At 46.2% G+C, this 27,559-nt stretch overlaps 1 protein-coding gene across 6 annotated transcripts in view; it reads left to right on the top strand.

Moving 5' to 3' along the window:
• Positions 1-27,559, top strand: part of LMF1 (lipase maturation factor 1) — a 218,295-nt gene that overhangs the window by 70,199 nt on the left and 120,537 nt on the right. For all 6 annotated transcript variants that reach the window (XR_005103683.1, XR_005103682.1, XM_037383668.1 and 3 more), the window contains one exon: positions 13,675-13,740. Coding sequence is in view for 4 of the 6 variants with exons in the window: in XM_037383668.1 (XP_037239565.1) it covers positions 13,675-13,740 (66 nt within the window). In the remaining 2 variants the exon portion in view is untranslated. The remainder of the gene's footprint in view (positions 1-13,674; positions 13,741-27,559) is intronic.

The raw sequence follows: 27,559 nt of genomic DNA, 5'->3' as shown, positions 1-27,559 counted from the left end.
GCTGGGAAACTGGAAGTAAATAGGGAATTAAGGTGAAGCTTTGTCTTGGTAAGGATCACAGACATACGGAATAAGTTATCGGGGAAGGTGGCTGGAGCAGAGAGTATAAGTCTGAGACATCTTGATTAGTTTCTGGAGGAAAGGATTGAAGAGTATAGTGAAAAAGCAGGGAAACAGGATTTAAAGCACATTACCACTTTAATTTAAAAGTGCCCAAAGCAAGGAAATGCAGATTTAAAGCTGCCAATCTATCACTGGCTGATGCAGGTGTTGGGCTTGGGAGCATTCGGCGGGGTCTGTGTGCAGATGGGTCCGTGCCCCACAGGCTCCGCTCCTGGCCAGGGCCACGAGGCTTGGGCTTAAGTTGCCCAAGCTCAGGTTTGCTACAAGAAATTACATCCTTTAGTATGTGTGTTATGAAATAATATAATGGTAATATTAATTATATACATGTATTTTTATAAAATAATATGACCTTGACATCTTCCTCGTGCGATGCCCTTAAAACTGTTGCAGGGGCTGCTCCCTGCTCGCTGGGCTGATGGCACACCGGGAGCCAGGGGTGGGCTTACATGGGGAAGGGGTTTCCTTCTCCCCCTTATCTTCCAGTATTGGAGAGCCCTTCCCAGGAGTCGCCTCCCGCTCCTCCTCATGCAGGGTACGTTGTGTGGAAGGTCATGAGGGGCACAGGGGGAATTTAGGGAACCCAAAGTGCATCTTTTCAGGTTGTGATTTGTGACTTGGCGGTGCCTCCCCTTAGTGTACTTTCTGTAAACAAAATTTCTCTCTCTTCCCCCCGCACCCCACCACTTTCTGGATTTCTCTTTCTCAGTGTAGCTACAGACTGAACCCCCTGAGCTTGAGCTCTGCCTCTCTGAGCTGTTCGAGTACATCCCTGGAAGAAGCCACTGCAGAACAGAGGAGTCCCGGAGCATTTTTTGGCAGCCAGAGACTTAGAAAACAATTTAAATCCTCTGGCATTTCAAGTCTACACAAAAGATACGTTTCCCCTTTACCACTTTAAACGACCTTTTTTCCTCCTGTAAATCTTGGGAAAGAAATAGTGCAAAAAGATTTATAATAATTAGCAATCAATCCTTCCACTAAATTCTCATCATTGCTTCCTAGTACATGTTGTCCATCTTTCACACAGAGAGGTGTTTTCACAGAGAAAGGATCAATTATTTCCAGATTGTTTGTATCTCATTGGGTATTTAATCTCTTTTGAAATTATATTTTATTTTCTTTACTATTAGAAAAAATGTTTCTTTTAACCAACTGCAGTGAATTATTTTAGAAACTAGTGGTTCGTGTTAAACTCTTAATTTCTCATGGTTTTTTTTTGCTTGGATTCTGTTAAAAGTGTCATAACGTGGGTGGCATTTTAAAGGTTACTGGAAAGGGTGGGGATGTGATTAGCTAATAAGGGAGATGAACTTTCTGGCAAAAATAATGAAGAGTTTAAAGCAAACAGAATCTGGATGCCTGTAGTAAAATTGCATTATATGTAACAAAATAAAAGTTGGAATTTAGGTGATCTCTGTAAATATAAAAAAGAAGAAGAATCAAACGGATGTAGTTGTCATTTCAGTGACAAGCATGCCCTGATCCTGGGCATTATGGCTCTGAAATTGAGAATAATTATTCTAATTTGTTTTATTACATTAGCGTGGGTAGGAGGGAAGAAAGGGAGCTTTCTTTTATGGCTTTCTCATTATTCATAGGCGAGCGCGGCGGGGCCAGGCTCCCGGCTCCCGCGCCGGGGCTTCATGGGAATTTTTGGAAAATGATGTCTGCAATGTTCTGACCTTTGCCGTCCCAGCTGCAGCCCTCCTCCTCTCTGCAGGGATCCCACACTTGACTCCTTAGCAACCTCCTTTGTGCCTCTGATCTTGCTCCATTTGTCTAGTAATAGCCCTTGGCAGGAAGACTTGTTGTTCCTTCGGTGGCTGTAAAAGGCAGGGAGCCGCTAATGCCAAGGACTTTCCAAAATCCCTTTCACCCACTCCTCGCAGCGCTGTCTTCAAAGTCAATCAGATGCTGGTGCAGTCATGGTGGCTTCTCAAAGGGTCTTTCTGGTGGCTGGGGGAAAAACCAGCAACAAATACAACAAAACAAAAATCAACACCAGTGACTTCTCTTTCTGAAAAAGTGTTTTCCAGCCCGTCGCGCTGAGGTGCTTCACAGTTGCGTTTGGTGGTGACTCCAGTTCAGCTTTGGCGCTGGACCAGCCTGCGCCCGTTGCAGCAGAACAGAGATGTTCAGCTCTTCCGCGGGTGGGACCTGTCCTGTGGGCATATGGTCCTGGGGCCATACCGAAGCCCATCCCTGCTGCTGCAGTGGGGCTGGTCCACGTGAAGGTGGGTTTTTCTAGAGAATCTGTAGCCCCGTCCTATAATCTGCTTATGCTGGACCAGAACTAATGTTCTCCTGATGATGAGGAAGTGCCAGCATCTTGGCGCAGGCTTGGACCTGAGTAGGGCTGCCTCTGGGCTCTGAACTGGTGCACAAGGTACAGAATAAAGCAATTTACACAGCAGTGTCACCTGAGGACCATAAGCTTGTCATTCTCTGGTGAAGGAGGAGGTTTTCTAGCCTGTGATGTGTGTCTCTCTTCACGGACGAAGCAGGAGAGGTTTGAATTAGCGGCTGTTCATTTAACGAGAGGTTTGTATGAACATCAGGTACAGCTTTTTTTTTTTTTAAAGCTTTTCGTTTGCTGCTGTCAGAGTTGTAGGAAAAAGTTCCCCAAAAGCCTAACACCTGTGTCCCCCCTCAAAACACCCCAGTGCGGCACATGTGGTCCGGAGCATCCTTCCTGAACCAGCTGGCAGAGCCTGCGGATGGGAGGCTGGGGGGGGCACAGGGGGTCTGGGTGACCCAGCCCAATACCGTCCTCTGCCACCAGTGCGGTTTGTGGCAAGCCCTGCGCCAGAGCACTCCACAATTGACGATTTGGCCTCATAAATTATGCAAATATTGAAAAGTATGCAAACAATTTCAATAGCCATAACACGAACCTTGGGGCATAAAAGGACCATAGAAAATGTTTTGAATTTTCAAAAAGCTAGAGCCCTTGCTGTCCTTGGGAATTAATTATTGTGTCTGTTATGATGTATATAAGAAAAAAAAAAAGTCATACAACAGTGTCATGGAGTTCAGAGGCAGTTTTACACATCCAGCAGAAGGACTGTGCCACTGCCATGTATTGCTGCTGTAGCGTCACACCCATCCAAGCATCTTTCCCCTGGTGAATAGAGCATTTAGCCATGATATTTATTACTGAGGCTGAAATAAAATCCAGATTTTTTTTCAAGATTTATCCTTTCAATTCAAATGCAGAAGCAAGATGGAGCAGGCAGGCAGGGAGCAGGCTGGGCGACCCGGTGCATAGCAGCAGGAAAACTCCAAGTGCTTTAGTGTTTCTGTTTGTGTCTAAAGACACCGTGTCGGAGCCCACAGATCTGAGCGCTTCAGGTGCCAGGGTCAGGCATGATTGAGGAGTGGCATAGCTGACTGTCCCCTTACAGCCCTGTCCTATAGCCCTTAAACAATTTTTTTTCATTAATTTTAACTTTGTAAAGCTCTTCCCTCTTCTGTGAACTTGGGGTTCTAAATTACAGCCGGTTTGTCTTCAGCATACATAGGTACTTGTTTGGCTTTCAAAAGGTACCGAAACTGCTTCTCCTGTGGGGAGCAGAGGCTGGCAAGGGGCTGCGCGCGTGAAGTGCCAGGCACCGGTCAGGATTTCTCTGGAGTGTCTCATATTTATATTATGAGAAAAATTTAGCATTGGCCGTCATTGAGATTTTTTTCTTTTTACCCATCTTTTGTATTGTGAAGACACAGAAAGAAAGTCTTCAAATTGACTCTAAATTTATAATGCTGGTGCCCCGTACCCCACCCTGCTCACCATAGCCGATATCAGTAGCGGTTTTGCAGACATAGCTTGAGTCACCAGGCTTTTTCTCGGCTTCCCGTGCTATTGGCCTGTCTGTACCATTTTTTTCAGAATTAATTTTGGGCTGAAAAAGTCTCAAAGAGTGCTTTGTTCCTCCTTGACACTCACTCCAGGGAAAAAAAAAAAAAGAAAAAAAACCGTGGAAAATCTGACATCTGCATTGTAGAGAAAAATCAATAGATAGGGAGGAATATAATTATCCCCCACTCCTGAAAGAATTTTTAAGATATTTTTTTGTAACAGTGACTCATATCGGCTTAGAGCTTGAATGACATTTTAATTATTTAGGCTTTTTTTCATTTTGAATCACCAAAGTACAGCAGCCTGAAAGGGGTACAGTTGGGCAGAGCAATCCGCGTAAGATGAAAAGGAAGGATTTGTCGTGTCGGAGTTCAGCCACTTCCCTTCCTCCGAGCGGCGTCGGAGCAGGAGCTGCATGGCTCAGGGTGTGCAGGGCAAGATGCTGCATCGCTCCGCAGCGGCGGGTGGCGGGTCACCCCGGGGTCCCTGAGTCATGTTTGCTGGCATCAAGTAAATAAGGGAAGAGTTTGTCTTCTTTGGAGATGTTTTGCTTCTTATGTGAAGTGTAAAATCCTTACGGAGTTGACTGTGATGGTGCATCTTGAACTGATGCTTGTGCTTGGGTTTGGTCGTTTGGGGAAGGGGGTCAGGGGAAAAAGTGGGTCTGGCGGAGGTGGTGGGTGAGAAGGAGCAAGGGCAATGCTGGGGATTTTGTTTGGGCATAGGCAGGTTTAATTAGAAGGGAGTCTGCTAATTGGGCAATTGGAAGAAGGGTGAACACAGGGAGGAGATGGAGAGGTCTGAAGTAAAGCTGGAGAGCAAAGACTGTGGGCAGTGCCTGTCTGTGCGGGCAGAGATGGGGTGAGAGCTTAGTGGGAGGTCTGGGGGAGCTGGGGACCCGCGTGGACCTTGTACGCAGCATCCTCCACTGGAGCGGCAGAGCTGCATCCAGGGTGGACACCCTGGACAGGCCCCTCAGAGTGGGGAGGCTGGGGGTGGGTTTCTGTGCTTCTCGGTGTCCATGGTGGCTGTGACATGGACATGGTGGAAGGGCTCCTCTCTGCCTCTCCTGGGATGGACCTGCATGGTTCCCACACTCCCAGCCTTCTGCAGATTCAGAAAGTCTGGGGCAGTTCCTGGGGGTCTGGAGGGGTGTGGGGGTGGGTCCCCTTACAGAGCCTCTGCCAGTGGTAGCAGGTACCAGGCAGTCTTCACAACTCAGTGTTCAGCTTAATCCTAATGGCAGGGGATAGGGATGATACAATAAAAAGGAGCAGCATCCAGATGTGCTCCTCTCACTGAAAAAATGCAGTTGAAAAGTGAGGACCCATTCTCATCACATGTTCGTCCTCTCTGTGTTTTAAGGCGGCGATCCTCGGCATGCTACAGTGTAAATTCAGATGTCAGGACCCTAAAATCAAGCAGCAAGCTGTCTTTGGAGGACCCAGCCAGCAGCTGAATGGCTTGCATCCCTCTTTGGTTCTGCCTCCCAGTCCTGTTACATTCCTTGTGCCACTGTGTGCCATGGCCTTAGGTTTGGGATTTCTGCCACGATTTAATCAAACTCAAGAAATGTAGAAATCAAAAGCTGTTCATAAACTTCCTCTCTATGGCTTAATTTCCCCTGAAATCCCTTTTGTTGGATATTCTTTCAGTGATGGGGAAAGAGAGGGGGCATGTGAGGTTACTCAGTCAAGCAGGACAGGAATTGATTCAGTGGGAGTGAAGGGGTGATTTTGATTTCCACCCCCAAAGTCCCCTGGCTGCCAGTTGGCAAACCTTGCAAATGTGTTCAACAAAATACTGCATTTGAAAGAGAATTTATTAGTCATAAATAGTGAGTTTTCAGCAGGCTTACTGAGTTTTATCAATGGGACTGGTTCGGTGCCTTGCTGGCTGGGTCAAGTCTTGCAGGAGGGTGAAGTTGTGCAGTGAGGGTTTTGCTAAGAATTTGCTGGGAAATACTTTTTTTTTGTTCCCTCTGATTGCTTGTGGATCTGCTCAAGTGACTGCATCGTCATCTTTCCTTTAACACCATAGTAAGCTATCAAAGCTAGTGATGATGCTCGAGGCAAAACGGGGTCTTGTTCTGCATAGCCGGTATCTTATTTATAGCTGACAAATAAAAGTACAGTGACAAAATCAGTCATGACACCTGCGGTGTATCCAAGGGCACACATCAGCTGAGCTTGGGAAATGCTATTTAAATATGAGTGTGAATGCATGGGCGCAAAGTGGGGCTGGCGGATGGAAAGCGCATGGGGGCTGAGCGAGGACGGCAGAGTGGCTGTGGTGATTAAAACCAGGCATTTTATTGAACACCATTAAAATAAATAAAAAAAATTTTAAAGGTCCTAAATGTAATTTTCCTTCCCCTGTGAAAAATGCTGGTGGATTTAATGCACCTTAATTGTGAGAGCCTGGGAGCCCCGGAGGTTGGTGTTTTCGAAGTACAAGCAGGTGCTGCATCTCCATCCTCCCCTGCGCTCCTCAGCCGTGCCCTAAAGGGAGCAAACTTAGTAGGGGAGAAGGTATTGAGCACATATTTCATTCTGGATGCTAATTCAATCCAGGGTGAACATTTTATAGTTCTCATGCAGACAGCAGCGCGAGGAGATTTCTGAGTGTGCAGAATGGCCTGGAGCTGCAGTCGGCTGTAAATCAATATGACAAAGATCTCAACTTTACCCTTCCCAGGCCAGGCTGTATTATTACTGGAAGGGGCTGGTGTGCACGTTGGGGCTGCCGTGAGCTCGGCCAGCAGGATCAAACCCTGGTGTCTTTGTAGCCACCGTCCCATCAGTATGAATTTAATAATTCTGGTTAGAGCTGGATTCAAAGCAAGGCCATGGAGGTGAAAGGGCAATTGCTGGTTCACTTAGCCACCTGTTTCCTTCCCTTTAGCTTATATTTAATTTGTATTGCTGAATACCTTTCCCTTCTGATATGCAGGGCTTTGAAAGTCTCTCCAGCCACCCCCAGTATGCAAACAGAGCCGGCGTTTCCGGGGGTGCTTGGTTTTTTTCCTGGGGTTGTAAGCATGTGAACATGCGTTTGCCTTTGTCATTGGGAAAAGAAAATAAACTTTAGAGGCTGTTTTCCTGCTCCCTTCCCACTCAGCACACACACTTTTTAGTTTTATCTAATGATGGGAGTGAATCATAAAAAGGGAAAAGTAAAAAATGTTTTCAAAAATCCCTGTCTCCTGTTCATTAGTCTCCAAACCTTATGTCAAACTAAATGCAGAATTTGAGGTTTTAGCTGATGCTCTGCTAGCTCAGAACTAGGAAGAAACTTCTTAAATTTGTCATCTTAAAAATAAAAAGAAAAAAAATACTTCTCAAGTAATTTTGGAATTTAGAAAATGAGAAACAAGTTAGCGCACCGAGCTACCTATAGCGTATCTTTTCTGTGTTTCCCAAATTATTACATTGCCATGTTGACGATATTAGGAGCGTTACACCAAGCTGCGATAACACAAAACCATGTACACATGAGAACTGTGACTAAGAGCAGTGACTTGAACTGGCAGAGGAAGCCCCCGTGACCGGGTGCGCCTGCTTGGTGCGAGGTATTTAAAATGCAGCTGGGCTTGGTGGTGTTAGGTTTAGGGCTGGACTGGATGATCTTAAAGGCCTTATCCAACATAATTAAGCCTACAATTCCATGATGCTACAGGATACCCAGGGGGCTCAGGGCTTCGTTCTGCGTTTGTGTAGCATCCTACCCGATGGGGTCCCGGTAGGTGACACTAACTCCTCAGCGCTATTGCTGTGCAAGTAGCGAATACCCATATGCAGTGCGGTGTCGGGTGCTGTTTCAGATTGCCTGAGATCTGGAGGTTTTCTTCAATATTTCAGACTTGTGAAATGTGGTTGGTGTTTTAGAAGATAACCAATAGTAATGACATTACCAGCTGGCACGCAGCCCCTGCTGTGCGGGCAGCCTAACTTCACAAGTTTAATAAAAAGTCAGGGAGCTGAAAGCAGGATGAGAAAGACTTTCCTTTTCTTTGTGATGGTGTCATCTTGTACTCACATCTTCAAGATGCTTCAAAAAGGACCATAAAAGTGAGGATGGTTTAGTATGTTGAGATGTGGTCCAGTATTCAAAGCGGGTTACAGTGGGTGAACACTTCGCTGTCGTTTTTTATCACCCAGCAACTGGAGCTCGGTGAAGAGCTCAGCTCCTCAGTGAATGGGCTGGCAAGACCCCGATCCCTGTACGACAGCGATTTCTCAGGAGGTAACAGTGGCTGCCCTTGGAAATATTCTTCTGCTTGCTGCCTACCTGTAAGCATAGCCAACCTCACCTCTGTCAGTGCTAATTAGTGCTGAGCTAACAGGTCCATTTTGATGTTGTATCAAAACCCACGTGGTACCTAGAGAAGCTTGAATACCAGTCAGGAATTGAAGTTGCGAGTGATGGTAAGGAACCAGACTTGGCATGGAGAACACCAAACACTGGGAAATATGAAGAGGGTTCTGCAAGTGTCGCTTGTTTTCGGTTGCTTCCTGAACCTTGAACTTAATCGTCACAAAACCTAGAGACTTGTACATGTGTGTGAGAGCGCAATTAAGCTGGAGGATGGTACAGCATGTTTGTGGTAGCAGCTGCCTGGAAGTTGCTGAACGTTCTAAATGCCTTTATATGTTCCTGGACGTTGAAGGTATCAGCCAGAACCTACTCTCAAAAAATGCCACCCAAAATTAGTGGAAAAGTCCTTTGTTAAAACCTTTCCATCCTGGTCTTTCTCACAGCCAGGCATTGCCTCCAGCACAGCCATAACACAACGAAACACCAAGTTTGTTCGTGAGTCTGTCCCACCTAAGGCTGATCCGTGGATCTCTGTTTCAGATGCTCAAACCCGAGTGCCTTGCTGCATTAGAGCCTGGAGATGGGCTGTTCCTTTTTTCTCCTTCCCTTTTTGCTGAAGCAACACTACCAGGAGGTCGCGGGAGGTGGGAGATCCAACAGCAGTGCCCTGCAAGCATGGAACAGAAATGCCGTTTTGGGGATGTGAGCCCTGCTCTCCAGAGTGCTGCAAAAAATAATAATAATAAAAAAATATTTTTCCTTTCCTTGTTCTCCATTTAATTTGTCCATATTGTTCACCTCTTGAACTCCGCTTAATATTTGCCCCCACGATACTTCTTGCAAGATGTTTGTAGCATGTATCCAAGTGACAGGAGGGTCTTCCAGGTCTGCTGGAGTCTCACGGGGTCATCCCATGCTCTGCCCCCTGGCTCCTTTTCCTTCTGGTCCCTCGTGCGTCCTCTCCTCATTCAAAAAGAGGACAGTTGGGGAACATCAGAGGTGCACTAGCTGCTGCTTGTCTTCAAGCAGGGGATGGGGATTTTTCCCTGTGCTTTGATCTGTGGTATGGCAGCGTAATCTGCTACAGCTGTGGTGTCCAGGCCAGTTCAATATACATGGAGAAATCTTGAAAATGGATTGGGAATTGTTAGCAGACTGAGAGAAATCCAGTGAATGTGAAACTCCAGCAGATGTGGGAATCCTCGCTTCCTCCCTTCCTCCTTCTGTCCTCCTGTGCTCACTTGGATTTCTCAAATGAAGTTTGCATCTTCAAGACACCAGGAACTGACTTCCAAAAACATCAGCAGAAGCCAGATAATTTGGGGAGAGTGTGTAAAACCAGAGTCCATCCCAGCATGGAGCAGCATGGTATGTCAGAGCTCGCTGGTGTATGCATGCCCAGGGATCCACAGCTCCTCACGGCAGGGTTATTTAACAAGCCACCATGGTTCGCTCTCCTTTCATCGTCGTCCTCAGCAGAGATGAAGCTGCAGAGCAGATAGGTTTTCATGCACTGCATGCTCTTGTTTCTTGGTACGAATTCGTTTGAAAACTGGAAATCTCACATGCCAGTGTGGGAGTGGAAGTGGACTTGAAGACAGCAGCAGTGTAAAGAAGACTTGAAACGCCCCCTAATTATGAGTGTGGGCGTTTTCTGTGCTGGAAAACAGATTTGATATTAAGAGCTTTAAGTGACTTTCTTGTTTGAAAGCTTTATAGTAAACAAAATGTGATTAACTGCCTTAGTGACTCATTGCAGGAAAGATTTTGATTTTCAGTATGCTGCTTTTCTGTCATATACTTGTTTTAATCATCCCTGCTGAGTAATAGAGCTTGATAACAGCTTGGGCAAGGTAGGAGGGAAGGTCATCAAGATAGCTGTCCTTTTTTAATATTCCAGCATTCTTGCACAGAGCCTTTCTTAGCATTTGTCCTGCCACTGACAGGCACATCCTGTGAGATGCTATCAACGTATCCTGTAATTTTAGAAAAGGTTTGAGGGGCAGAGCAAGCTGCGGATGATTCAGAAAGGGGGAGATGAAGCCGTGCTGTTGACAGCGAGTCTGTCTTGTCCCTGCCTCCCCTGCTCCAGTCCTTGCAGAGTGATGGAAAAGAGAGTGACAGAATCTGCTGAATAACTCGCTAGAGAGTAAAACTGCAGAGCAGCCACTGGTACCCACCGCTCTGCTTTCCCGTCCTGCAAGTCGCGATTTATACACTTTGCATCCATTGTGATTTTACCCGTGCCTTTTGGACCAGCTCTGCTTGGGGTTTTTTTGTGAGTGGTGCTGGTGGGGGGTGGCCCTTTCATGGTGATGCCGAGATGGAGACCTCCTGGGCCGAGGTATTTCTTGGTCTAAGCTCCTGGTGTAGAACCTTCTCAGCCATGTGTGGAGCCACCCCCGAGCCGTTCCCACTGCAGCCTGTGTAAGACGACAGCATGTGTGAGGTTTGAGGGTGCCTCTTTTCTCCAGAGGCTGCTGCCAGGTTCAGTGCTTAGGCTTCAGTGTAGCTCTCGGGGAGTTTGCCAGGTCTGAAGGCCAGCAGGGATGTGCTGGGTACCAGCATCCCACAGGCCACCTGCTTTCCAGGGATGGAGTGTGCATTATGCTGCGGTGGTACCCTTCCTTCTTCCTGTGTTGTGCAGAGCTGTGTGAGACGCTGCAGAAACCTTTGCCTTATTGCTATCTACCTTATCAAACGCTTCTGTAAAATAATGGTTACCCTTTACTGTATCTCCTTGTTCTTCCTTGCTGGTTATGGTGGCATTGATTTGTTCTTTTGCATCTCTGGCATTTGCCTCTGTGAGGTGATGCTTTTCCTGCAGCTGGTGGTTGATGCTTGTGGTGCCCATGCTGTCTGTCTGGCGTTTTCTTCGTTGACCACAGGATGTTATTGTGTACAAATGGGGGGGACTTTCATCCTGCTCCGTGAGATGTGCCATGGAGGAGTTTGGGCTTTTACTGCTTTAACCAGGTTTGCCAGGTTTGTTCTTAGCTAAAAATGCAGGATGTAAATTGTCTGGGTTCACAGATTTTGAAAATGTGTAATAGTTTCTGTTTACTGTCCTCTTTCAGTTAGCATTGGCGTGAAAAAGGTTTCAATTTTTAATGACTAGGGAAAAAAAAGGAAAAATAATTTGGAACAGCAGATGGGGTGAAATCTGCTTGAACTCAGCAATGTGCCTGATAACAGGTATGATTTAAGGCTGTAAATGGCCCTATTGAAGGCTGCTGGGGTCGCCCCTATTCACAAAGGCATGCACATCTAGATATTACCTGGTATACGGCTCAGACCAAGAAGGCTGCCTATTTCCTATTAATTTACCTGCCAAATGAGCTTGTAACTATTTTTGTGGATCTTTGTTTGCTTAAGAAAGTCTATCTTGGGTTAAGCCCAAAGTCCAGCTAACTTCTTACATTGTCTCTAATAGCAGCCATTAACAGATGCTTGGGGAGGAATATAAAACATAAAGTGATCTTCTGGGGCAGGGGGCAGCTCCTGGCACCCAGGTGGTTTAGGGGCTCCCCAGGGAGGAGGTTGTGTTCAGCCTGTCCTCTGGGAATGTGTCTAATTCCTTTTGAACACATTTGTACTTTGTCTCTCATAAAGTAAATTATTTGCTGTCTGGAAAAGTACGTCTTTTGTTAGTTTCTAAACCAGCTACTGGATGCTTCCACCAGGTTGCCTTTATGCCTTGTTTCAGGAGAAGCGGCCAATGATTGTTCCCATTTGGCCCCTTCTGTGCTAGTTGGGAGTTACTGGACTCAGCTCTGAGCTCTGTTTCCCACACCCAGCACCCTGGGCTCTAAGGCATTGTACAGCCCATATGTACAGCCCATATGTACAGCCCGGGAGCAGGGCAGCTGTGGATAGTTACTTAGGAGGTCTGGACAGTTTTGGGGGGTCTTTAACTAGAATTTTGAATTTTTCTTGAGCTCCAAACCTGCTAAACTTTGTGTAATGTTGCAAGATCCTCATGGTTCCCTTCCAGCTTGAGATCTGTGATTCTAAGTGAAGATTATTTTTAGCAATCTGGATAAAACCAATAGGCCAGGATGTGCCATAGTGCTGGAATCTTCTCTTCCTCCAAGTTCTTAGATTTTAGCACTGAAAGGTCACTGGTTGCTTCTGGAAAACCCTCCCTACTGCAAATGTAAAGAAGTTTCAGGATGCTCCTGGTATAGCTGGTAATGGGTCCTTACAGAAACTCCCTGTATTTTTTCTACTAAGGAAAGCAGGAACGTTATAATTAGGGGCAATGTCAGAGGTAGGCAAATACCCCCTAATTGTATGCAGATGATAGAGCTGGTTCAAGCTTTTGACTAGTGAAGCTTTCCTCAATTTGGGATATTGTGATCCTAATCAGGGACCTTTCTGTGTCAGGCTGAACCCGCATACCTCCAGGCTGGCACGGCTTGATTGCAAGGCTTCCTGCTAGCAGGCTCGTCCCTGGCCAGGTGTCCTTTCTGCTGTGGACGACTGATTCCTTTCTACTCTTCATCACTAAGGCAAAGAAATTTAATCCCAATATTACTGCCAGCCCTGGAATGGACCCACTGATTTGGAAATTTCACCCTTTTGTTGCCCTGAAATATCAATGCACAGCAACTGCTGATACCTGCTTATTTCATTGCCAACCTCTAACCTAAGGTGAAGTAGACCTGTCATTAGCACATTCATCTGTGTTTAGATCTGTCAGCTTCCTTCCCCTTCTCCTCTTTTGTTTCTCTAATTACTTTGATTGCATCTCTGTATCCAGCTCAGGGCTGGTGAGGCTGCGGGGTCCTCATCCCAGTCTGTGTCAGTTTCCTCTTCCGCAGGCAGCAGGGGTGGCTTTGCCAGAGGGAGACATTTGGGTCTGGATTTCAAAATTGTGAATGCAGCTGTGTTTAGGTCTGCAGGTAACTTTTCAGTCTGTTGTACAGAGTCGTCCCAGTGGCAGAGGCTGCTTTTTCCTATTGCTCCTCTGTGCCCCCCTGCCTCATACCCAGCAATGCTGGAAGCTGGTACTGGGAGCCCCATGCTGTGCCTAGCTGCTCTGCAGAGCTCGGGTGCGGGTAAAGCATCTTCCAGTGCCCTTTTAAGTGACATCGCATATTCCACAAGGATTTTCTGTCAGATTTTCAGTAAGCAGGTAGTAGAAGGAGTCACGTTGGAGCTCTCATGGCTTTACATTTCCTCTGGGACAGCGACTGGGCCTGGGGTCAGATGTGCTGTGGGTCTCCTGGGGGTTGTTCTGCGCTTCCCTGCCCTTACAGGCTCTCCCTGTAGTGTAACTAGATTGTTTGGCATATTGAGATAATACCTTGACATACAAGATAAAGTAAAATAAAATATTTGTGACAGTATTTTTTGTCTTCCCCCCCCTCCAGGGGCTGATTAAAATTCGAGGAGATCGCTGCTGGAGAGAGTTAACTTGCATGGATTATCACTATGAGGTGAGCGATCTGCACATTGAAACTAATTTCTCTTGTCTGTTTTACTTTGGTAGAAAAATTTTCTCTAACCTTTTCTGCCAGGCAGCTTTCCATGTTTTCTTTGTTTATCATAGACTTCTGTCTCTGGCAACACAGTCAATGTCCACGTGCCAGCTTGGTGATGCTGTTTTTCCCAACCACAGTCCTAAAAGACCAATTTCTCTCCTTCCCTCCCCTCCCCACCATGGACTGATTCAGGAACAAGCCTGAGCCTCACTGAGAACTTCCTCTGTACAAATGCTACAGGAGAGGAACAAAAAGGAGTTTCTGTAGCATTGTGCTGAATACTTTCTGCTTATGCTTCCAAAATGCAGACATATGTAGACAGAAATAGAGCATCTCGGTGCTCTCCAAGATGCAGAATACTAATCGTTGGCAATTCAGAATTATACGGTTTTATCTTTTGACATCTGTTCCAGTGATTACATTGCATTCTGATTATAAATTGTGGTTTGTATTCTGGCTCTGAGTGTTGTCTCCTCTTTGATTACAGAGAGAGGAGCTCAGCTTCCTCTCTCTTTTTACCTTTTTTTTTTTTTTTGCATTTGCGTTTTGTATAAACAGTGTTTAAAAACAAAGAAATTTCTGCACACTGCAATGCTCCACTGAGCGAGTAGCCCTGATTTAATGAAGTAAGCGGTACTGAAGCAATATTCCCTTTGCTAGATTAACCTCGCAGCCACAGAAACCGGCACCCTACGTTATAACGCCTCTGCTCTGTGATCTGTGTCTGTCTAACGAGTGGGTGAGCGTGGGGCTGCGACATCCCAGCCTGCTGCGCTTTCTGGTGCTGCGCTTGTCCCGTCTGGGTGAGACCTGGGGACGTCTTCGTGCCTCACCACACAGTTATTTTCAGCTAGCAGGCCTGAGCTGTCAGCCCCTGGAGATGTACCTTTGGGGTGACATTCTTAGCGGACCCTCATCACGTCTGGAAACCATTTCCCCCTTCCAATTAAACCTGGCAGACCCTGACTTCTCTGACCTGCAGAACATGTTCCAAGGTGTTGCCTATGAATTACTTTTTACGGGGTAGGCACGCTGCGCAGTGGAAACAGGGACGCTTGTACAGGACCTTTCTCTTTCCACCCTTGTGTGAAGAGAATTGCGTGTGAGTGCCAGGGAGCACATTAACAATCCTGTTACGGGATTGGGATTCCTCTCACCAAAATAAGAAAAAAAAAAAATCTATCCGTTTCCCAGGCGCCGACACCTTTACTTCTCACTCCTGTGACTGAGTTAACTGGTTGCATATTTTGAAATGGAATTTTGCAGGTCCAGAAAGCTGTATGTGCCTTTCAGCTGTAATGCTCTTGGGTTTGTTGTTACCATTTGCTTTCAGTGGGGTTTCATGCCCTGAATGCAAGGGCGATCTCTTACGAAGGCTGCCACTTGGTCAGCTCATGTTGGACCATCCGTGTCCTGCTTCAATCCGAGTGAAACTTGGGATGCAAAGACCCTTCGGTGCTGTCATTCTTAATCCCCAACACAAAGGCAGCTGCAGTAAATCGTCCTTCGTTTTTGTCTAGCAACGTGAGGGCTCTGCTCGGTGTGCTGCCAGGCACCTGGCAGCAGTCTGAGAAAAGCCAGCTCAAAGCGAGCCCCCCAGCATCCCCCAGCCAGCTCCACTGGTGACCCCAGCCCACAACAGTCAGCCTGCATAATCCCAAATATTTCAAATCAAAACCAGAATCAGTTCTGTAGCCCAGAAGGCTAATTAAGACCATTCCTGTCATATCCATAATGCAGGATCCCCAGCCTGTGCAAGTAATTGGGAACAGGGGTAGGGGGCAGATCACATTATCAATATCAATTATTTTAATCTGCACAAAAGAAGCTGCAATAAAAGGAAAATGAAAGAGGCCAAACTTTGTCTACCAGCGGTAACGACAAAGGACTGCGATTCACCTGCTGATTTCAACCAGCCAGAGAGAGGAAGGAAAAGGTGAAGCTGAAGATACCTCTGCGAGGGAGGGAGGGAGCGGGAATCTGCTCGTAATTAGGATGATAAAACTGGGTATTGGACCAGCTCGTATGTGGACCTGGGCCAAATGTAGTCTGCTGTGATGTATGTTGGCCACCCCAGCTCTCCCGTTCCAGTCCTGAGCTGCAGTCCAAAATCTACATGGGCTTCTCTGCCAAGAGAATTAATGAAAACACATGGCCTCCATCTCTCGCGTGGTGAGCGTGCCCTGGACTATTTATTTGTAGTAGAACCAGCAGCTATGCTCGTGGAAAATAACATTTCCACTTTTGTCAGGAATCGTGTATAAAATAGTAAAATGTTGTTATGGCTTGGGTAATTAAACGGAGCGTATTTTTCCTCGCTCTTTCCTTTCTAATGTGCAGGGCCTTAATCCCAGCCTTTATGGAGATCTGTTCCTCAACTGAAGACCCTCTGTTTAGAGGGCTTACGATCTGTGACGCTGTGTAATTTGGAGAGGGAAACGGCAGAATGCATGGTTTACATAGGAAAGGTATTTTCCTACCAGCCTCACTCTCCTCTGATCCCTGAGGAGCAGATGGGCTCCAGTAAGTGTAGAAGAGAAAGGCAGATGCTGATGGAGATGACTTTGCTACACCACCGTGCACAGCCTGGCACATGGAAACTACCTGGAGGCTGAGATGAGAGGTCAGGGTAGAAGCACTCAGCAGATTAATCATGGCTCTGGGTTCCAGGACTCCCAAACTGTAATCCCAATTTGGCAAGACACCATGGAATTTAACCTCCTCCTGCATTAGTTTCCTTTCTAATGCGGCCAGAGGCTCCAAGGTGGGTTGTTTGTTTGCACCCTGGTTTGTGTGCAGGTCAGGGCTCCAGGTGCCTGCAGTGCAGCCGTGTCCACGTTAGCGTGTGGAAGTGGACATGCGTGGGTGGTGGCTGGCAGGTGAAGTCCTGGGGTCTGAGGTGCCACGGGCTTTAGTTATCATTTGTTGGATTTGCCATCGTTTCAGTGCTGCCTGTGGTTAGATGGGCTTTGTCCCCTCTAAGAAGTCCCGATAAAAGGGAGGCTTTTGCTCAGTGGAACCTGTTCCTGATGCAGTTCGTGCGGAGGGAAGCTGCTTCTGGGTTTTAGGTCTGTTTGTCATCATGATTATTAAGCATTTATCTACTGTGTACACAATGGTTTACAAATATGTGTGCAGCGGTTTGCAGACTGGAGCTAGATCTCTGCTTCCACTGAAGCGTATGGCACAGATCCCACGGCGTTCTGCGGCATCCCGCCCGTTGGGAGAAGATGAAGGCAGCCTCGGTTCCCTCCTTGTGCGAGCTGGGGGATGCAGCTGAGCCTGTCCCACTGCCCTATGTGTCCCTGTCTGCTCCAGAGGACATCCTTCACCACCTGTGGAGAGCCACAGCTCCCTGCCATAGCCAGGCTGCCATGTGCACCAGGAAAAAGTCTGCTATGGAAGGTTCTGTGCCACTCGAGGGTGTTTCTGGAGCTTGCACAGCCTGCAGGACATTGCCTGGGCATGTTAGTAGGTACCAGGTCTGGGAGCCAGGAAGGACCAGGAAGCACCAACTTGCTCCCCAGGGGCCTCTTACCACTCACTCCCGTGCCAAGCTTTATCTGGCTCAAGCTTTGCTAATTCTGGGTGTGCTGCTTAGCTGGCACAAGCACAATGTCTTAACATGCTCCAAATGGAGAAAATCCTCTTGTGTAAGACCCATATTTTAAAATCTCCCCACCAAACCTGCAGCTCCCCAACCCTGGCGCTTACTCTGTGGAGCACCTTGCAACCATATGTCAGGCACAGGGTGGGTTTGAGTGGCACGGGCAGGAGACGAGCGTTTCTGACCTGCAGCTGGTCCAAACGGAGCCCGTTGTTTTGGATGCTGGTGGTGGTCTTGGCAGAGCAGTTAAGCAGATAATCTTAGGGGTTTAGAAAGGGGGGAGTCCTACATGGTCACATCTAGCGTGTCTCCCCTTACTCCACTGCAGAAGTGCTCCCTGTGGGATGTAATCCAGTGATGCATTTTTATAATGGCTGCCAAAGTATTGTTGCTTTTTAATTACAGACAGATATCTTGTAAAATTCAGCCACCAACTGGTAGGAACAGCTGCCGAAGCAGCTGCTGGGGCAGGCGAGCGTGTGGAGGAGAGCCCCGCTGGGCGCCCTCCTCCTCTGCCAGCTTTGCGCTGACACTGTGCGGGAGCTGTTAAACACATCCCGGGGGTCCCTCGTGTCCCAGCAGCCTGTCCCTTGTGTCCCAGCGGCCTGTCTGCAGCTGGGCTGGTGCTGGGTGACGCTTAGCAGAGGTGCGAGCCATGGCATGCACCAGGCAAGGGACCTTGCCACAGCCCTTCCACCCACTATTGAAACAGCTTGTATTTTATATTTTTAATTTTAACATAATTTATTTTAAGTGATGCTTTGAAGGGAGCACCTTTTATCCCAGAGTTTCTCGATGATTTGCATCCTTTGCTGCAGAAAACCAGGCTAGGAAGTCAAACTTACTACTGAGGCAGAGGGATAAAGGCAAAGGGAAACAAAAACCCGCTCCCAAAGCAAATTTTTGTCAGCATTGGAAGTAAGACCCTGGGTTTGCTTCCCTGCTGCGGAGTTGTCTGTAGGTGCTCCGGATGGGCTGGTGGCCACAAAGCAGGGAGGTCTGAAGGCCTTTGCTGAACCAGCCTCTACTTTTATAACTGAGTCACACTTTAGTTCTGAATTTGTCAGTGCTGCTGAGAAAAGCTTTGTTCTTTATGTAAGACACTGTGCAGCCACAAAGGTCACTTCTTCTGATTTGTACAAATTGTCGCTAATTATTCTGTAACTGTTTTTCTTAAATAGAGGCTGTCAGTCAGTGCTCCAGCTTCTGGCATATGGCAGGTCTCCAGTTCCTGGAGAAGCTCTCCCGAGCACAATGTCTTTTGTACCTAATTAGGGGCTTGCTGACTGATAGCTGTGCTGATAAGGATGAGAAGGAAGCTCTAACTGCTCTTTAACTGCCTCTTGATTGCTTTTCTCCCTTCTATTCACTGTGTTAGACCTTGTTAGACTTTTCATCTAGCTTTTTCCAACCTATTATGAAACAAAAAGTAAATAGTATCTAGCGGTTTGTTTTGATAAATCAGAAAATGATCTGCTTCCATGATCCCCGATGTCTCTGGATGGGCTTTATTCCAACAGTTTGCATTGCTGGAAGCAAAAATGTTCCAAACAGGGGAGCAGGTACTCAGATCTCATGCTCAAAATGTGTGTTTTAAAGTTACAAATCAATATGAGGGAAACAACGCTGAATTAAACAGAAAACAAGAATATTTAAAAGAGGTATCCATGCAAAGCGTTTTGGCAGTCTTCTTTTTAAGAACCTTATGAAATATGTAGCATCCTAAGTTTACAATCATTGGCCCTTCACAGAATTTTCTCCAGTCTGAAGATGACAAAGGTGGATCCTGGCAGGGCTGATGGTCACATTAATGAATTATTAAGGCCAACAAAATGATGAACTCCCAGGTCTGACTTAGCTATGGGAGCTCAGGTTTGATAGGTGGGCTTTCCAAAACCGATGTCTTCTGGGGAAGCACAGATCTTCCCCTTCCAACAGCCACCAAGGGGAAACCAAAGAACCCACCTCTGTGTCTCTGGCACAGCGCGGCTGAGCCGCTTGGTTGGCACCTTTCCCCCTTGCTGGTGTGGAAGGATCTGATTTTGTTTCACTGAATGCAGAACAATTTGCATCTCCATGCCTTCTTCCGTGCAGGATGTTTAATTGCCTAGTTTTGCTGCTGGATTTTGCTGGTTCCCCTAGGGACAGGAGATGCTGGGTCGCAGCAGGTGAGTAACCGAGGTCAGGCTGAGGCTTGGAGGAGAGGCAAGGTGCAGCCGTGTCATGGGGAAATTTGACAGATTTTTCGAAAAGCGTTTGAAAAGGGTGTGGGAGTCCTGCAGTCGGTGCTTCCAGGCCCTGGGGTGAGGTCAACACTGCTGGACATGTGGCTATGAGCCCGGGACAACTGTCTGCCCTCAGCAGCTGGGAGGGTTTTAAAAAGTGACTGTGGGATTTGATGGATGTGCCATAGGTTTCTGGAGTTGCTCACAGCTTGCCATTACTTGAAACAGTAAAATTTGTGCTCTGGAAGACGTGTTTCTGTGAGAATACGAGTGAAGTGAGTTGTGGTCCATCTCTGTCCTCCCTGGACAAGTTGCCACGTGGAACCTGAACCTCTGTTGCCAAGTCCTCTGTAAGGAGAGCAAGGGCAAAATGACATTCTGCCCACTGTGGATTCTAAATGCGGTTTGTTTTCATCTCCTGTTGTAAAAGCAAACGGTTCTTTGAGTTGGGGCGACTGATTGCAAAAGGAAGAGCGCATTTGTGTTCAGCTTTTTTTTTTTTTTTCTCTTTTTTTTCTTTCCCTTTTAGTCATAAGTTTTGAAAAATGACCTTTCTGGAGTATAATTGAAAAACCACTTGTCCTCGTTCACACATATTGACGGGCTGCTTAGTGGGGATTTGAAGCTGAGGATTAGGTGCTTTCTTCTGGGTTTTGGTGATTTGCATGATGTCAGTGCTAGCACTAGAAGAAGGGCTAATTCCTGACCTTGCCTGTGATCAATTAAGTAACAAGATCCATCATAAGGTAAGTGCATGAAGCAATAATATTGGCAGATAAATGTCAACACGACATCAAAAGCTTATTACGCTGTATCTGGATTTTGTATCAGGCTGCTGCAAGAAGGTCTCTATCCGAGACAGGTTTTTAGATGAATCCCAGGTGCTCTGTATTGAATGCAAGATGTCTTTGAATGCAGATTGCTAGAAATGTTTGTCATTCCCAAATTGGGGCTGGGCTCTGTTGTTTTAATAATAGTTAAATGTGCACATCACTGAAGAAGAGAGGGAGCAAATGCTTTTAAAGGTGGAATTTTTGTGCTCAGCTTGGGAAGATGGGTATTGCTAGGTTTGCACAGGTCGGGTTTACTGGCAGAAGCACAAGCAGAGATCAGTGACTATATAACTTCCAGCTGAGCAGTTCTCGGAAGGAGGCCTGGTTTGCCAGAGTTTGGGCACTGGCAGCAGGTTCTGCTGCAGATGATCAGTGCTTCTGAAAATGAGGGCTGAGCTCTTGAAAGCTGTGAAGCAGTAAATTTTCAGATGTGTAACCATCCTTGTGGAGCTGCAATTTCAGAAGACATAACGATAAATACTGACTCCTACGCCCAGTCATGCTGCTTTTTAAAAAGTGAAAAGGACTACAGGTCTTTTGTAGTCAAAGGATGCTCCAGAACTAGGGTGATTAATAATGTTGGACCTTAAGCAGAACAAAAGCAGATTTCTCCTACATGCAGAGACGTGGTAGGTGATATTTTATTCCAGGCAGGGAAGCTGCTTCCCAGAGTCAGGCACTCGTGAGAACGTAGGTTTACTGACAGCCAGTGTTTGGTCCAGGAGTCTGGCTTGTATTACTCTGAGCAGCAAACATGACAGGCAAATGGTAAGTGGATTCCCAACCACCTCAAAGTCAGCAGCAGTTCAGCTATCGTCTTCATCGAGACCGGGATGCTGGCAGTGAATTCAGGAGAAGGGGGAGGAGTGTCTGTTCAGAGAACTATCAAAATAAAAGGTAGAGCTGCAAATCAGCATCATAAAGCAGACCCGGCATCTTTGGCCCAGGCTCAGGAAACCACATACTGTTGAAGTAAATTGGACGTAAGCAGGTGCTGAGAGAGAAACTTTCAAAATAGTTTTAAAAGGAAACGTAACGGCAGGATCTGGAGGGATGGGATAAGCACGCAGTAAGTGATCCCTCCCAGGCACCGGCCACTATGGGTGGCAAAGCACCCGTTTTGCTGCTGGATTTTATTTATCTCTTCAGTGTAGTTGAGGAACCGCCTTTCTCTGCTCATTTCTTCACCAGAAGTTATAGTATTAAAACAAATTAAAGCAAAGTGGTTCTCACTTTGGTATAAGCCAAGCAGGTTAGTGGCACCTGCCACTTGGGTAACCCACTGCATCCCACCGGTTGCCCTAGCTTTCCCCCGATTTCCAGCAATATTAGAACAAAATAGGATAAACTAGCAAAAGTTTAGTGGAAATGCCCCCCAGGGACCTTTCTGTTGTGAGCCTTTTGAGGTTTCTGAAGCGTAGGAAGACATTATCCCTCCCCGCTGCCGGGATCAGCAGCAGAACTGTCAGTCACACACTGTAAATGCATTGGGAATATGCCAATACCGTTTTCAGCAGTAATACAATTCCTCTTCCTGGATTCTTTTCTGTTTTTCTTAAGGATTTGTTTTAAGCCTGGTGAAAGCTTCCTGTACAACTATTGGATTTCATCTCTTCATTACACTCTCCCACTGTTTCAAACTCATTTACAGACCACCCAGGACCCTCATCACTTGCCTTAGATATTCTCCTCTTTTCCTCTCCCCTCCATCCATTTGGTCTTTTTTTAATCCTAATCAGATTAATCCATGCAACCCACCTTGCAGCCACTTAATCAGCTCTCCATACTCTGGCCCTGTACGTGGCTTTTATTCTGCTGGCCGCCTTCTCCAGCGGACAGGATGATGGAGCCCATCGTTCCCCTCTGCCTCCCAGAGACTGTGGGGAATAATCTGCTTCTCATGAAACGTTCAGGACCCAGGAGGTTTGTCAGCTTTGAAGATAACAGAGGCAATGCTCTGATAATTATTTAAATTGTGGATTTATGAGCTAGTTAATGGTGTGTTTTAAGAAATCTGTGCGAAGAGAAGATGACAAATCTTGGTGCTATCTGGAAGACAGAAGCAAGAGGGGGAAATGGTAGAAGAAAATTTAAGTCTTTCTTCTAAGATTTCTAAGAAATTGCTAGTCTTTCCAAATAATGTGTCTGTTATCTCTCTTGCTTTATGGAAGGGAACTGCTCAGCTGGCCTCCCTGACACAGTGTCAGTAACTCCTCCGTTTCTACTATGGCATCTTGATCCACCAGGCTCCAGCGCCACATCCACCAGGCGGGACTGGCTGCCTGGCCTGGCCCCTCTGCCACCATGGGGCAGCCTTGGTGGCCAGCGTGGGACTGCCTCAGGCCTTGCCCAGAGCCCTTACCCAGGTGTAGCCGCCCCTGCCTGCTCCAGGTGGTCAGAACTAGTCTCCATGGCACTAAATACACTGAATTTTTGTCATTCTTCGTGGCATGCCTGGACATCATAAGCTGTCTTTTCTGGTCTGCCAGCAGGCGAGTTGGTCTTCTCATCCATTCCCACCTTCCTCGGTGTTCGTAGGGGATTAGCCACCATTCCAGTTCCCTTGCTTCAGAGACCATTGGGATGATGCAAGCTGTTGGTGTCTGCCAAAATTTCATTCTCTTCTTTTTCTGTAATGTTTGCTCTCAACAGTCCAGAAGTCTAACCGAAACTGAAACTCCAATGCTGCAGTTTCACATAGTATCAGCTGCAAAATGGTGTACGCAGAGCTCCAACATACAATTAAATTATCCAAAAAACATACTCACCATCTGCTTTTCCAGGGAAAGCAAAATAATGACATGCTTTTAATTGCAGATAGAGTTTAAACAAATAAGGTGTTGGTTTACAAGCTGGTGCTTTCTTCTTTGGACATCAGATTACATTTTCATGAGATTATGAAAATGTGCTACTGTTTCATCTCTTTCTTTGGCTATTAAATGTGTAAGTCATTTAATTAATTTTCACATAATAGATCAGTCCTAATTTAATAACTAAAAGATTTAATTTGTTGCCTACAAAAGAGCAGACACGCAAAAAAGTTCTGCTGAAGAAGCTGCATTCCCAGTGGTGGGTGTGTTCATGCATCTCTCCTCCTCAGGTCTCTTACTAGGATCTTCTCGCTGGAATAACTATCAGGAGTTCTTCCCATTCTCAGGTTAACGCTGTATTAGTTATTGTAGGTACCAGCAGCTTTAAGTTCAGCTTGGAAGTTTTATTTCCACAGAAATGCTGGTCTGTCCAGGGGAAGGACCAGCCATTGGCAGAATTGTAGAAATAACAGAGCCCTGCTCTTTGCTGTTAAAAGTTTGAATTATTTGTGTACCTTCTATTTACATTTAATTTATGCTGTTTCCGTGCAGTTCTCTGTGTTTCCAAACTTGCTGTGTTGAGCATCTACTTGACTTAAATTGCAGCACACAGGTAATGTCACTCCAGTGATCAGGAGGCTGGTGGCCCGATACTATTCCCATACACATTTTCCTCCCTACTGTAGATGGGGAAGAATTCCACATATTTTTGCCAATGCCTTTTCTTTTCTTTTTTTTTTTTTTCTGTCTTTCAACTATTACAGTGCTCACAGCAAGCCGTCGTAACTCTGTAAAAAGAACACCACGGTGTTAGGATGGTGTACGAATGAGTTAATAGTAAGTCTCTGCTGTGGTGTTTTGCTCCAAAGTCGTGTGCGCCAAACTGACCTTTAATCTTGGAATATAAATCACTTTCCAGTCCTATTATTTGTAAAATCCTACAGGCTTGCAAATGCACAAAAGGAGCCTTTGTCTCTTATTAATTTAATTTATAGGTTAAAGTTTCAAATCAGTGGCAAGCAAGAGCTGATTTACTATTCACTTCAGGAATTGCCGTTCTGGAAAGCACAGCATTTGCTAGACTGCCTAGAAATTGTGATGCGTAATTAGGAGCTTCTGTAATTATATATAATGTAATATAATTTGCTTATCTTTTTTGGTATGTATTATAGATAAAAGCTGGGAGAGTAACTCAGGGTGGATTAGCTCTTTCAACCCTAAAAACTCGACAGATCAGTAAAACTGCTGGGTTTTGTCTTATTCTATTGACCATTTCAGCAGGATCAATGTTTTCAAGTGTTTGAAGTTGCTGCCCTTTTCTTTTACGTATAGAAGCATCCCATCATCTCTTGTACAGTGCCATTTGTGCTGCAAAAAAAAAAATACCCACTTCTGTGACAACATTTAGATAAAAGCAGTATGGAGCTTTTCCCCACCAGTTTCAAACAAGGCAACGATTCCTGTTTTGTTAATTTGATTTAAGCTATGGAATTCCTGTGTGGAGTCAGATGTGGGACACTGGTTTCTCTTCCCAGAGTTTGGAGCGTTCCCATCTGCAGTTCAGACCCATTCCTTCTACTTCGTGGCGTTTCTGGTTAAGCAAATCTGTAACCAAGTTTTCTAGTCTATCACAAAATAACTCAAGACAAAGAAATAGAACTTTTCCATAACTGTGCTGTCATACCATGGTCAGGGTGAGAGTTCGGGCTGCCCAAGGTGCTCACTGGGAGCTTTTCCCTCTTGACCAGTTTACAGGGAAAAGAAGGGGTTGAGTGTTGTTGCCCTTGCAAGCATGATGGAAATATTTGTATTAAAAATGGCAGTTATTTTTCTCATATTCATGAATTAACTTATCTATATTTTCCAAGGATCATATTCTTCCTCTTCCCTTTCAGCCTGGCCGTCTCGATGGCTAAAAGGGGTTTTATTGCTTTAGCATTAATCAAGACATTTGACAGAATTGAACTGGATCCCATCCAATCAGACTGAGACAATATTGAATTTCCAACTGTCATGTTGGATCCATTTGAAGGTAACACAAGCTTGTCGCTCTCTGCCGTCATTCCATCGGTATGACGATCCCGGCCCGAGGTGGATGAGTGCCACCTTCTCCAGCGGCCGGTGCCCGAAGCCAGCGGAGCTATGCCTGGGCTGCGCGCTGGCATTTCCCAGCAGTGGCTGAGGGCATGGAACAAAAGCTCTGCAGGACGAGCAGGGAGAAGGTTTTTTTCTCTTCTTAGAGCCACGTTCAGTAAACTCACCCTCCTCAAGGAACCTGCTGACATCTGGAGTCCTGCTGCTGGTTCTGCTTTTCCCCCAGGCTCGGCATGCCAAGCCCGTGGCTGCCTTGGGGAGTTGTGACCATCACCCCTCTTCCACCCACACTTTCTCTTAAGAGTATCGCTGCTTTTTTAACTTCTGGGTGTCAGGCCAGCCCCACTCACCTGGAGGAGAGCGCTGGGGAGAAATGAACCAGCAACTGCTGGAGCTGAGCAAATTCCGTTCCGCAAATAATACTATTTTAAAGAGTATTTATTGAAACATAAAATGTGAGTTGGCTTTAATACCCGCTTGTCTAACTGTATTGCTTGCCACAAAGAACATGTAGGTTTGTTGGTAGCTTAAGGGCTTTGCAACAGCCTTCATCTTGTTTGATAAAATTTCCTGTCATCTGTCTAAGGAGTAGAAATAGTATCCCACGCAGGAGGTGGCCCACGCTCTGTATGAGATGAGTTAGGATTCGTGAGTCCTTAAGGCAATAGTTGCAATTAACAGTTTGCAAGCAGCCCATAATGGAAATCTGCTTCAATGCGTTATCCTTGGCCCTGAAGGCAAATAAGTGAAATATTTTAATTCAAGGAGTTAATTGCAATTTTAGCAGCCTTTCAATACCAAGTTTGGCAGATGATGTGAAGCGCTGTCCTGCTCTGATCTCAGCCAAGTGACTGGGAACACCGGTGCAGATGTTGAAACCAAACATGAGCAAGAATAGTCTGGGAGTGTTTCTTGACTTATTATGTGATTCATTAATGATTTTTTGCTACTGGTGCCACGCTTCAAGTTGCTGCAAATCATTATAAAGGGCATTTCCAGCAACTACAGAAAGAGAGCCCCACGGGCAGATAGCATGGTCAGATCCCAAGATCTCTAACCAGTATGGCCAGCTCTGGGTGCCGTCTCCCTTTGCCCTTACTCACCAGTTCTGTTGGTAAGCAGAGCTGATGGATGTTTCACAGCCTGTTCCCCCTTTTGAACATTGAACCTGAACTATCTGAGTGCACAAAGGGATTGACGGGAGGGAGCGGGAGCCAAAGGAAACTGCAGGAACCTCTTTTCTCTGCCAAAAGAAGTGAAAGGATAATGTAGCATGTAGTTATCAAAGGCTAGTTTTCTCAAAGCTGGTCAAACCTGACTTTCCTAACTGAACTTTGGCTTGATTATATAGAGAGCAACTCGCTTTTGTAATTTGCTAGGACTAAAGTTCACATGAGGGTGCCTCTCCCAATTCCTGCACCCCTGCTCTTGTGTGCCAACCCTGGGTTTGGGTGCTGTCGTTAGGGCAACGACTTCTTCCAGCAGTGCTTGTCCCAACCGTGATTCTACCAGAGGATGCTTGGGAAGGTCCTGCAGAGATTTTCAAAGAGAGACTGAAGGTTCCAGGGGAGGATCAACACCTGAAACCCTCCAAGGGCAGCTATCTTACCCCTCTCCGTGTCAGGGTGCTCCAGTTCCCTCCTGGAGCTCCTAAAGGGATGCTCTTCTGCTAAATGTGTTTTCATCCTGCCAGCAGTCCTCACGCAGTGGCCTCGCAGGGCAGGACACAGTTGTGAGGGGCTGGGGAGCTCACCATTTCTTGGTCAGATCCTGATGGGACGCTGCTTGTAAGAGGTGCTGAGCATTTCCAGCAGGTTGGTTGCTTTGTTTCCCAGAAACCTGCACACCCAAAGTTTTAAAAGGGCAATCCTTTAATTCTTTAAACCACTACTCTGTCACTACTCTGAATTTCACCATGGTCTGTGAATTTGTCATCACTGAGAATTTCCTGTAGAAGTTTTGTCAGAAATGGAACCAGAAGTATGTCTTTAAAGAGCAGCTTTTCTCTGTTAATGCATGTCGCTTCTGCAGTACGTTTGATCATTAGTATTCCTCTGTGTATGTTTGTGTGCAATTTTCATCAAGTTGCTCCTGCCATACATTTTGGTAACCACGAGCAGGATCTAACAGTGCTTTTTATAACTCCCTTTTGCAGTTATCTGTGCCAAATCTGCAGCAGCAGCACACGTGACCTGACTGTGCTAC

The sequence above is a fragment of the Falco rusticolus genome, chromosome 4, assembly GCF_015220075.1.
Source record: "Falco rusticolus isolate bFalRus1 chromosome 4, bFalRus1.pri, whole genome shotgun sequence".
Lineage (NCBI taxonomy): Eukaryota > Metazoa > Chordata > Aves > Falconiformes > Falconidae > Falco > Falco rusticolus.
Note: the sequence above shows the minus strand (reverse complement) of the source record. Positions and strands in the feature narration are given on the sequence as shown.